Raw genomic sequence first — 11,438 nt, forward strand, 5'->3', positions numbered from 1 at the left:
TGAGGTCAGGATGCTGGGGTTCCCTCTGTGTTGCAGAGGGCAGGGCCCAGATGCCAGGATTTCCTCGGTGCTGAGCGGAGGGTGGGCCTGGATGTTGGGCTTCCCTCTTGACAGGGGCAGGGTCCAGATACTGGGATTCCTTCTTTCCTGGTGGTCACAGAGCAGGAGGGGAGCTAAAGACCTGACCGCCAGGGTTCCCTTCTCACCGGGGGACACAGAGTTGGGTTGAGGGGAGGGCTAAAGGCCTGGAAGCCCCAGGTTTCTTTTCAGTGGTGGGGACAGAGCAAGGGGGCTGTGGGGGGTCCTGGACATCTGGGTCCCCTTCTGTATGGGGTGGGGAACAGACTATAGACCCAGATGCCAAGGTTCCCTCTGCGTGGGGTGGGGGGCCTGGATCCCAGGATTCTCTGCTAAGGGGGTGGGAGCCAGACACCAGTGTTCCTTCCCAGTCTTAGGAAGAAATGGGATCAGGGTCAGAGTGGGGTGCTTGGGATCCAGAACATGTGGGTTCTTCTTTTACTTCGGGGTGGAGAATGGGGCTGAGTGGTTAAAGAGTGGGTTGGGGGGAGAAACTAGGGTCCCAGATGCCTGGGTATTTTCCCCTGTCTTAGAGAAATAGGAATTGGGTGAAAGCAGGGGGGGTGCTGGGAGCCAGGACATCTGGGATTCTTCTCTCCCTGCTTTTGGGGAGGGAAGTGGGGCTTAGTGGTTAGAGCAGGTGGGGGGAGAAAAGGGACCTGGATGCCTGGGTTCTCTCCATCTGAACTGGAGGTGATCGCAGTGGGCTTCTCGGGAGGGGGAGGTGCAGTCATAGCTGCCCCCCCCCTCCCCCCCATATTGTGTTGAACCCCTTCCTCCCTGCAGATCCCTCAATGGAGCCATACCCGCACCAGTTTGCCACAGCGCTCTTCTCCTTCCTCTACCACCTGGCCAGCTATGATGCTGGTGGCGAGGCCCTTGTCTCCTGCGGCATGATGGAGGCCTTGCTCAAGGTAGGGGCTTGGAGCTGTCTGGGCTGTATTATACTTATCCATTTCTTAGCTGATCTTCCCCAGAGCTGGGCGCATCTCTGCCTTCCCTGGATAGAATTATGCTCAGCCACTTCTGCCTGCATTCCCCACCCCCAAGCTGGGTGCATATTGGCTTTCCTCTGGTGCTGTTACACTTGCCCTTTCCCAGCTGCCCCTCCCCAGAGTTGACTGCATCTCATCCTTCCTTTGGTGGTATACTCAGCTGTTCCCCAGCTGCTCAGCCCCAGAACTGGCTGCATCTCTCATTTCTGTAAGCACCGTTGTAGTCTCCCTCTGTGTCCCCCCACAGAGTTGGGCACATTTCAGCCTTCCCTTGGTGTTATATGCATCTGTTCCCCAGCTGCCCTGCCCCAGAGCTGACTGTGTGTTGGCCTAGCTCTGATACCAGTATACTCACTGCACCCCAGAGCTGAGCATATCTCAGCCCTCAGCCATTCCCCAGCTGCCCCTCCCCAGACATGGCTGCATCAGGGGTTTCCAAGTGAGCTATGAAGGTGGGGGAGTGAGCCCTGAGACTCATAGCTGGGGAGGGGGCCAGGGAAGGGTCCCAGCCCCCCCCCTGTTCCCTTGGTAACCCAGTAATACCGCTGCCCCTCCCAGGTGATCAAATTCCTAGGAGATGAACAAGACCAGATCACCTTTGTGACCCGGGCTGTGCGTGTTGTGGATCTCATCACCAACCTGGACATGGCAGCCTTCCAGTCGCACAGTGGTCTGTCTATCTTCATCTACCGCCTGGAGGTACTGCCCCCAGCCCCACCCTCCACCTGGCACCGCCTCTCAGTCCTGCTCACCTAACCCCTCTCACCCTCTCTTTTTACTCCATCCCCTTCCTACCCTACCCCCTAGCATGAGGTGGATCTGTGTCGCCGGGAGTGCCCCTTTGTCATTAAGCCAAAGATCCAGCGCCCACCTGCTGCTGTCTTACCTGAAGGCGAGGACATGGAAACCGACATGGAGGGTGAGCAGGGTGCAGGCAGCTCTGGGGAGGGGTGGGGGAAGGGCAGCTGAGTATATTGGTGTCAATGGGACTACTTCTGGAGGTCGGAAAGAGAGCAGAACAGCTACATTGATGCAGCTAGCTTTTGGGAGGGGGGCAGACAGTATTGGTATTGTAGCCACTTCAGGGGAGAACAGCTAAGTATGACAACATCATCAATGCAGCTGCCTCTGGGGTTGGGGAGGAACGTGGCAGGCAGTTGAGTGTATTGGCATTGATGCAGCTATTTCTAGGGAGGAGAGCAGCCAAGTATAATAGTTTAATTGATGCAGCCAGATTCTGGGGGAGATGGGACAGGTGTCCAGCTATCAGCTTGGATGTGGCTAGCTTGGAAGAGGAACTGGGGAAGAGGGCAGCATAGATGGCTGTGTTCAGGCATGGATACAGCCACTTGGGTGGGGGAGCAGGTAGCTGAGTGGATTGGCATTGATGGGGTGAGGCAGGCAGCTGAATGTATTGACGTAGATTCAAACAGTTCTGCAGGAGGAAGAGGAGCAGAGTCTATATGGTAAGCTCTGCGAGTGGGGCAGGTGGCTGAGCATATGAGCACTGATGCAGCCAGCTCTGGGGTGAGAGCAGGGGAAGACTGGCTGAGTATAGCAGCATATTTTGGAGGGGGGGGCATGGAGAGAAGTAACAGGAGGTCCATGGCCTTGATGTAGTCAGCTTGGTGGTGAGGCAGGGAGAGAAAAGCCCCTCTGCTCTCACCTTCAGCCTCCCCCCTGCCCACCTTCTCTCCTCCCCACAGTGTCGGACGTGGCAATGGAGAGTAGTCCGGGCCCCTCCACCTCCAGTGAGCCTCAGGCAGAGACCCCAGCGGCTGCTCCAGAGCCCACAGCTCCCAGTGTTGTGGCTCCTGGGCCCAACATCACTCCCACGCTGTCCCCTCGCTCTGGTATGGGGATGCTGTGGGGCTGGAAGGGAGGACTTAGGGTGTCTTGGCAAGCTGGGGGTTATTGTGAGGCTGGAGTGACTTTCAGGCTGGACAGTGCTGTGGGGACCTGGACTTGCCTCTGGGAGCTTTGGAGCAGGGTTAGGGGGTTCCTTGGACTCTGGTGTAGGGGATCAGGGCTGTGGGGCAGGATGGTGGGGCTCCCTGGGCTGGAGGGGGGTCCCTCTGCTGCTGTGGAAATGTGGGTCTGCTGCTGACTCACATTTCCCCCCCCCAATTCAGGGGCCCAGTGCATCCCTCAGCGGGCTGCGCTGCTCAAGTCCATGCTGAACTTCCTGAAGAAGGCCATCCAGGACCCTGCCTTCTCCGATGGCATCCGTCATGGTCAGCAGGCGCATTTGGGGAGCTGGGGTGGGCACAGGGGAAGTGTTGACTGCTGCTGTTGCCTTACATTGATTTGGGAGTCTTAGTTTCTTCCAGCATCCCTTGTTCTGAGGCAGCAGACCCCAACTCCCCTCCCAGAGAATGCAGGTGTCTGGGTTCTCAGCCCTGTTCTGACCCACCAGATGGGACACATCCCAGGCATTCTGCCTCCTGGGTCCCATCCACCTTCCTAAAGCAGGGGTGGAACCCAGGTATCCTGGTTCCCAACCTCTTCCCTTATCCCCACCCCCTTTCTCTGAGTTGCTTTCCCCCTCACTTTGATGGTGTGGAGAGAACCCAGGTGGAGCAAGCTCCAGACCTTGCTCTCTCTCGAGGTGAGAGAGGACCCAAGTGTCTGGGTCCTAGTTCCTGGCTCTGCTATGACCCACCAGACCCTGCTTTTTGAGCTAGGAGAGAACCCAGGTGTTCTACTTCTGGCCTTACTTTCTCCAAAGCAGGGGTGGAACCCAGGCATCCTTATTCCCAGCACCCCGCCACCCCTTCCTCAAAGTCTCACCTGCTTTAGAGCAGAGCCAGGCATCCGGTCTGTCTCTGACTGCTCCCATCCTCCTCCCTCCTTCCCCCACAGTGATGGATGGGTCTCTGCCCACGTCGCTCAAGCACATCATCAGCAACGCAGAGTACTATGGGCCCTCGCTCTTCCTGCTGGGTGAGGCCTAGCAGGAGCTGGAATGCTGGAACCCTTTGAGGGAGCCAGCAGGGGACAGGATCCCCAGGGAGGATGGGCTTAAGGGAGGGGGTGGGGGGCTGTTGTAGAGACAGTGGAGGATTCTGAGAGGGGCTGGAAGTTGGAGACAGAGCAAGGAGAGCTTGGAGGGACTAGGGCAGGATGGTTGGCACCCCAAGGACTATGGAGAAGATGGCCTTGGAGAGGGGTGGGGGAGGGCAGGCAGAGGTAGTGGGGAGTACTGGACTTAGGGGTGGGGAGCTGGGAGAGGCAGGAGAGGGTGGTGTTGAGACCCCAGGTGTTCTGGAGAAGACTGTACTTAAAGGGGTGGGGGGCTGAAGGCAACAGGGAGGTTGGGCTCCGGAGAACATGAAGTGAGAGAGCCCAACCTGGAAAATATGAAGTTAGAGAGATGTGGGAGGCAGGGAACCTGGGGGGCTGCAGGGTACAGGGACCATCAGGGCTCTGGAAAAGATGTGGGTGAGGGGAGGGGCAAGGACCCCAGGAGCCTGGTGGGGGCTTTTGGCAATTGCCTCACCTGGCAACTGGTTCTGGGGGGTTGGGGCTTTTGGTTGGCAATGCAGTCAGCACAGGCTCTGATGGGTGTCGTGTCTCTCTCCCTCCCCCCCCCCCCCCTTGCACCCAGGGGGGGGCCTCGCTGCTGTCGTCGTTGCAGGACAATGGGCTCACCGACGTCATGCTGCACGCTCTGCTCATCAAAGATGTGGGTACCCCCTGCCACCAACCCTCAGAGCCAGCTGCACCCCCTCCCCATGCTCCCCACCTAGCTGTGCACTCCCTTCTCAAAGATCCCTCCTGGCACTAACTCCCTGGCTGCCTTGGCCCAGTTCAGCTTCCTGAGACCCAGCTGTCCTCTCTACTGAGCCAGCTGCCCGCCTGCAATTGATCCCTAGAGTCAAATACTCCCCTAGATCTACTGGCTCCTCAGAGCCAGTTACCTTTGCTCCTGCATCCCCCACAAACTGTCCCCTTAGAGCTGCTGCACCTCGCCCTATACCAGACTGATGCTGCTCCTTTGCCCTACCCTCCCAAAACCAGTCTCCCCTAAATCCTGCTTCCCCATGGCCAAGGGGGCCTGGTCCCAGTCTCCCCCTTCCCCCCCCCCCAGGGGCTGAGAGAAACTGGGCTGGGACTGTTCTCTCTCCCCTCCCCTCACCTGGTGCTGTGCCCCCCCCCCCTCTCCCCGCAGGTGCCAGCTACACGGGAAGTGCTGGGCTCACTGCCCAATGTGTTCAGTGCCCTGTGCCTCAATGCCCGCGGGCTCCAGTCTTTTGTGCAGTGCCAGCCCTTTGAGCGCCTCTTCAAGGTGCTGCTCTCACCTGACTACCTGCCTGCCATGCGCCGGCGCCGCAGCTCAGATCCCCTTGGTGAGTCCTCCTGCCTCTGGGACAGTTGTTCTATAGTTGTGGGGGGTGTCTCATTTAGAAGGAGCTCCTAAATCTCTGTGGTATCTGGTGCACTACCTGTTCTGGCCACCAAGAAGTTCCCTTTTGTCTAGCACCGCTTGAGATGATCACTCCATGATTATTTGGGGGTTCTTGTCTAGCAGGAGCTCCTAGATCTCTATGGTGTCTAACACACTATCTGTTGTGGCCACCAAATGTTCCCCTGCGCCAAGGCTCTGCTCTGGGACAGCCTCTCTCTGGCTGTGGGAGGGTCCCATCTAGTAGGAGCTCCTAGATCTTAATGGCATCTGGTGCAATACCTACTTTGACTACCAAGAGGCTACCCTGTGCCTGAGCTGGGCTTAGCTGTGCTCTGGGATGGTTGTTCTATGGTTTGGCGGGGAGTGGAGTCGCATCTAGCAGGAGCTTCTAGATCAGTGGTTCTCAGCCTTCTTTGTACTGGGATCCATTTGCCAAGATCGATGGCTGGTGCCCAACCCACTGCTGCCCGCCCCCGGGCCATGCTGGGGGGGCCCCAGCTGCCCCTGTTAAGCATGAGGAGCGACTGTGGCCCCTTACGTATATCAGTACCAGCCCTGTGCCTCTGACCCAGGCATGCAGCTCCCCAGTGTGAAGGACCACCCCTGCCTCTTTCCCCTGCTGAAGAGCCAGGCACCTCCTCCTCCCACTCCCCCTGCTCTGCCGCAGTGCCATGCCTGGCCACCGTCTGCACAGTCCCCTGGACTTCCATCCCCTGCCCCCCATACACTTAACTGTGTCCAGCAGCTGGGGCTGCTCCCACAACCCAGCCTCACCGTATGCAGATGCATGTGTGCCCACTGCCTCCAATTGTCCCAAGCAGCTGCTTTCAGGCTGGAACACTGCTACCCTGCAAAGGTTAACCCACGCTTTCGTGGGTTTTTCTAGGACTTCATAGCGACCCTTTCAAATATTCTTATGACTCACTTTTGGGTCACAACCCACTGGTTGAGAAACACTGTCCTAGACCTCTCTGGTGTTTAATGCATTATTGATTCTGGTCTAACAGGGGGCTCTGCTCTATGGCTTTGCTCTGTGGCTGCTCTATGGTTGTGAGGGGGGGGTGTCTTTTGTTTAGCAGAGGCTCTTCTAGCTCTGTGGTTGACGCATTACCGACTCTGGCCACCAGGGGGCTCCTCTCAGTCTGGTATGAGCTTAGCTCAGCCCTGGGAGGAACACTATGGTTGTGGAGGGGTACCATCTAGCAGGAGTTCTTAGATCTCTCTGGTATTCAGTATACTACTCCCTCTGGCTACCAGGGGGCTCCTCTCAGCTGGCCCTGGGTTTAGTTCTATTCTAGGGTGATTATTCTATGGCTATAGACAGTTTCAGGGGTATAGGTTGTAGCTGTGTTGGTCTAAGGACATGAACAGACAAGGTTTTTAGAGTCAATCTGATATCTTTTATTAAACCAACTAAAATAGTTAGAAAAATTCTTCTTTGTAAGCTTTTGGGTACAAACACCATTTGTCAGGTTGCCTATAGTTACCTTGTATGCCTATAGTAGAGAGTTTTGTGTGGCACCAGCCTCTGTATTTCCATGGTATTTAGTACACTACCCATTGTGGTCACCAGGACCTGGGCTGGTCTGGGCTCTGGGACAACCACTACAAATCTATCAGGAGTTCTGTGCACTCTATGGTATTTTAAGTGTAGTAGCCACTTTTGGCCACTGGAGAACTCGGAGTCCTGTCTGGTGCAGGGGTGGGGCTCATAGATACTTATGGTATCTAGTGTTCTAAGTGCTCTGCACCTGGAGGGGTCTCAAGTACCTGGATTGGGCCTGGCTCCACTCTGGGATGGTAGCTTTATGGTTGCAGAGGGTCTTGTCTAGCAGGAGCTCTTTATGGTATCTAAAGTGTCTCTTCTTCCCCCACCCCCCAGTACTGTAGAGTTAGAAACAGTGCTGATTGATTCTCTACAACAGGAGCATGGAAAATATGGCTCATAGGCCGGCTCTGATTCACTGAGGGATTCTATCCGGCCTGCTTCAGTTCGTTTTGCTTTTCACCCAGCTCAGGTGTAGGAGCAGGAGCAGCTTGGGCCATGGCACATGAGGCTGGACTTGCTTCCCAGCAGCCTTGGCAGGGGTGGCTCCTTCCAGCTGCCACTGCCAGTCTCTGATGCCACTGCTGGACCTGGCCCCTGCCCCGCTGCCTAGATGCCCTGGTCCATCTGGTGGGCAGGGTCTCCATGGAGACCAGGCTAAGACCTGCGCAGGCAGAGTATGTAGCCAGGTGCATGGGATGGGGCTGCAGGTGAGTGGAGTGCAGCGTCTAGGAGTAAGATGAATGAGTGGAACTGGTACCCATTGCAGGGGAGTGGATTGCAGCTCTGCCTCATGCCCTGGCCCTATGCTGCCACCTCCCAGCAATCCTGATTCCATCCCATCTGCTGCGTCACTTAGGGGGTTTTGGTCAGCTGTTGCGGGTGGGTGGAAAGGGGGGTGCTGACCCAGCCTGTGACAGTTCACCAAAACTTTCTAAGTGGGCCCTCAGGCTCAAACAATTTGCCCGCCCTGCTCTACAACCATAGAACTTCTAAAACTTTATGGTGCTTGTAACCCCATGGTAGGTCTCCTTTGGAGGGAGCTGTTTAGTAAAGGCTTCTAGAATTCAGTTTTATTTGGTGCACTGCCCCCCTTGTGGCCACTGGTCAGGAGCTGTGAGGGATGTCTTCTAGCCTCCAACCTGGGCTGGGACTGCAACTCTGTGGTTGTGGAGGATTTTGTGTAGCAAGTCCTAGAACTCTATGGTATCTGATACAACACCCAGTGCATCCCCCTCCCAGGTCACCCTAGTTGCTGTTCTAGCATGGTAACTGTATGGTTGTGAAGATCTTCTCTAGGAGAATCTCCCAAACTGTGGTATCCAGTGTACCAACTCTCCTTCCCCATGTCTGACCCCCCTCCTTGTTTCCTGCAGGGGACACGGCCTCGAACCTGGGCAGTGCTGTAGATGAGCTCATGAGACACCAGCCTACACTCAAGACAGATGCTACCACTGCCATCATCAAGGTAGGGGTAGGGCCAAGGTATGGAGAACTTCCTTATGCCTGGGGGTGAGAGGGGCATCATTGACACCCCCCCACTACCCTGGAGCTGCCCCTCACTTCTGACCTGCAGCTGCCCACAGAACCCACCCTGCACACCTTGCTTGTGCCCTTTGCTCCCAACCTGCAGCCCCACCTGCTTCTGGGCACTTGGCTGCTCCTGCCTTGACGTCCATTTGTCTTCATCCCTGTCCCCCCCAGCTGCTGGAGGAGATTTGTAACCTGGGCCGGGACCCCAAGTACATCTGCCAGAAGCCATCGATTCAGAAGGCGGATGGCACAGCCACGGCACCCCCGCCCCGCTCACCTCATGCTGCTGAGGAGGCCTCCAGTGAGGATGAGGAGGAAGAGGAGGTGCAGGCCATGCAGAGCTTCAATGCCACCCAGCAGAGTGAGGCTGAGCCCAGCCAGCAGTGAGTGTCAGCCACTGTGTGGGGAGGCAGCGGGGGGTGTTTTGAGCCCCTGAGTACTCTGGTCCTCAGGGGTCTCCCATCCTTGTGTGTGCATGTGTTGGGGAGCAAAGGGGGTACAGTGTGTCCTCCTGGCCCCTAGGGGATGCTCAAGGTCCCTGGGTAGCATTGGAGGGGTTTTGAAAATGAGGCTGAACCCAACTTGTAGCAGGTGGGAGAGGGGGCACTCGGATTCCCCTAGGTCCTCTCAGCTGTGGGCAAGTAGTGGGGGGTGACTGGAGCATGCATGTGGGGAGGTGGGGTAGTCTGTCGTGTGTCCTTCCAGCTACTGTGCGGTGTCTGTATTGTGTGCCTTCCTGGCCATTAAGACTCTAGGTCTCTGGGTAGTGCGGGGGACAAGGGTGTTCAGAGGGCTGGGGGGGGTAGCTAGGGTAGGGGCCTTAAGGCTGGAGTACAGGACGACTGAGAAGCCTAGCTAGAGGAGGGTGTTCTCTGCCATGGGAAGGGGCAACAGGACAGCAGCTCTGGTTCATCTCGCCCCCCTTTCCTGCAGAGCACTGGGTGCAGAGGAGCGGATCCCCATCCCCCTGATGGATTACATCCTCAATGTGGTGAGTGGGGCAACACTAGAGGGAGACCCATGAGTATGAGTGGGGCAGCGGGGGGTAGGAAAGCGTTTGAGGCCGAGGTGTAGGGAGCCTTTGGAGGCTGAGGGTGGGGTGAGTGGGAGCTGCAGTGGTGGGGAAGGGTATGGTTCTGTCCTGATACATTCCCCACCCCTCCCAACCCCAGATGAAGTTCGTGGAGTCCATCCTGAGCAACAACACAACAGATGACCACTGCCAGGAGTTTGTGACGCAGAAGGGGCTCCTGCCTCTCGTCACCATCCTGGGCCTGCCCAACCTGCCTATTGACTTCCCCACCTCAGCTGCCTGTCAGGCCGTCGCTGGCGTTTGCAAGTCCATCCTGGTGAGCCCCACGCACGGCTGCTTAACTAAGACCCTTGGCTTAAGGGTTGGGGTGTGATTCTGGGGAACTGGGTCACTGGGAGGACAGGTTGCTGGTCCTTTAAGGCCCTTACAGGGGGAGTTGTGGGAAATAAAGCCACGTGGCAACCACCCTTTTAAGGCTGTTGATGGGGAATTCAGGAAAATGGAGCTCTTTGAGAACAAGGTTGCTGACTTTTAAAGGTTCTTGATGGGACTATATTTCCTGTAACTTTTCTTGAGGACCAGGGCACTGGTCTGTTAAGGCACTTGAGGAGGAGCTTCCTGGCATTGTTCCCTTTAAGTCCTTGGCAAGGGAGGCTTTTGTGAAACATTCTGGTGGTGCTTGTTGTTTAAGGACTCCAACAGGGAAATAGAGCTTACTGTGGGGACAAAAGTGCTGCCCCTTTAAGGCTCTTGACAGAAGGTATTCTGAGAAAGATAGATAGTCCCAGAGGCAGAGTGGTACTGGTCCTTTAAGCTCCTCATTTGGGGGCATGCTGGGAGCTGTAGAGTCTTATAGATTGCGTTCCTTATTCAGCATCCTTTGCCAGGGTGTCTCTTCGTAAAGCCTCTCGCTTTATGGCCATTGCTGCCAAATTCCAGCCTTTGCGGGGAGGGAATGAAGCTTTTGGGGCTGGACTGTGGGGGCAGGGCTCCCGGGTGCAAGGTTGGGGTTTGGCCAGGCTGTTTGAGCTGGGGTGGGCTTCTGGGTGTATGTGGGGTGGAAGGGAGTGCTGGAGCATGGGGGGGCAGGGCTTCTGGTTGCTGGCTGGGTTAGGGCATAGCCAATCTGTAGAGAAGCAGCTTGGGTTTGGGGCGGGTGGGGCTTCTGGGTGTATGCCCTGGGGGGCATAGCCCGGGAGGAGGACAGACGTGGCTTCAGGGTTTAGTGGTCAAGCTTGAGAGAGTGGATGTGGGGGCATACCAAGCTTGGGAGGGCAGGGCTTCTGGCTGCAGACCACAGAGGGTGGGGACAGGCCCCAGGGACTCATGGTACCCTTTCTCCTCCCACCCCAGACACTGTCACATGAACCCAAGGTGCTGCAGGAGGGGCTGCTGCAGCTGGACACAGTGCTGTCAGCGCTGGAGCCGCTGCACCGACCCATTGAGGCACCAGGTGGATCAGTACTGTTGCGTGAGCTGGCAGGTGCTGGGCATGTGGCTGATGCCACCCTGTCAGCCCAGGCCACACCCCTGCTGCACGCGCTCACCGCTGCCCATGCCTATATTATGATGTTTGTGCACACCTGCCGCGTCGGCCAGGTACACCCAAGCAGAACATCTGGGCTGGCCCAAGTGTGGGAGGGGGGCATCTCAGCCTGTGGCATTGGAGAAGGGCACATGTGGGCTGGGGAGAGATTTTGGTGGGGACTGGGGCTACGGAGCATCTGGGCTGGGCTGGAAGTGAGGGAGAACCAGAGCTGGGGGCATTGGAGGGGGAACAGAGTGGAGGGGTGGGGGTGAGGCATGGGAGGGAGCATCAGAGCTGGGCCAGGGAGTTGGAGGAGG

General features: G+C 57.0%; 1 protein-coding gene across 1 annotated transcript in view; it reads left to right on the forward strand.

Annotated features, from left to right (window-relative positions):
* The window catches only part of HUWE1 (HECT, UBA and WWE domain containing 1, E3 ubiquitin protein ligase), an 82,616-nt gene that overhangs the window by 13,919 nt on the left and 57,259 nt on the right, over nt 1-11,438 (forward strand). The window contains 13 exon segments of the mRNA XM_014523851.2: nt 865-992; nt 1,632-1,772; nt 1,881-1,992; nt 2,780-2,926; nt 3,206-3,307; nt 3,936-4,016; nt 4,628-4,758; nt 5,245-5,422; nt 8,404-8,495; nt 8,732-8,943; nt 9,494-9,551; nt 9,733-9,909; nt 10,947-11,192. Of these exon segments, the coding sequence (XP_014379337.1) occupies nt 865-992; nt 1,632-1,772; nt 1,881-1,992; nt 2,780-2,926; nt 3,206-3,307; nt 3,936-4,016; nt 4,628-4,758; nt 5,245-5,422; nt 8,404-8,495; nt 8,732-8,943; nt 9,494-9,551; nt 9,733-9,909; nt 10,947-11,192 (1,805 nt within the window).

Source organism: Alligator sinensis, unplaced genomic scaffold (genome assembly GCF_000455745.1).
Source record: "Alligator sinensis unplaced genomic scaffold, ASM45574v1 scaffold137_1, whole genome shotgun sequence".
NCBI lineage: Eukaryota > Metazoa > Chordata > Crocodylia > Alligatoridae > Alligator > Alligator sinensis.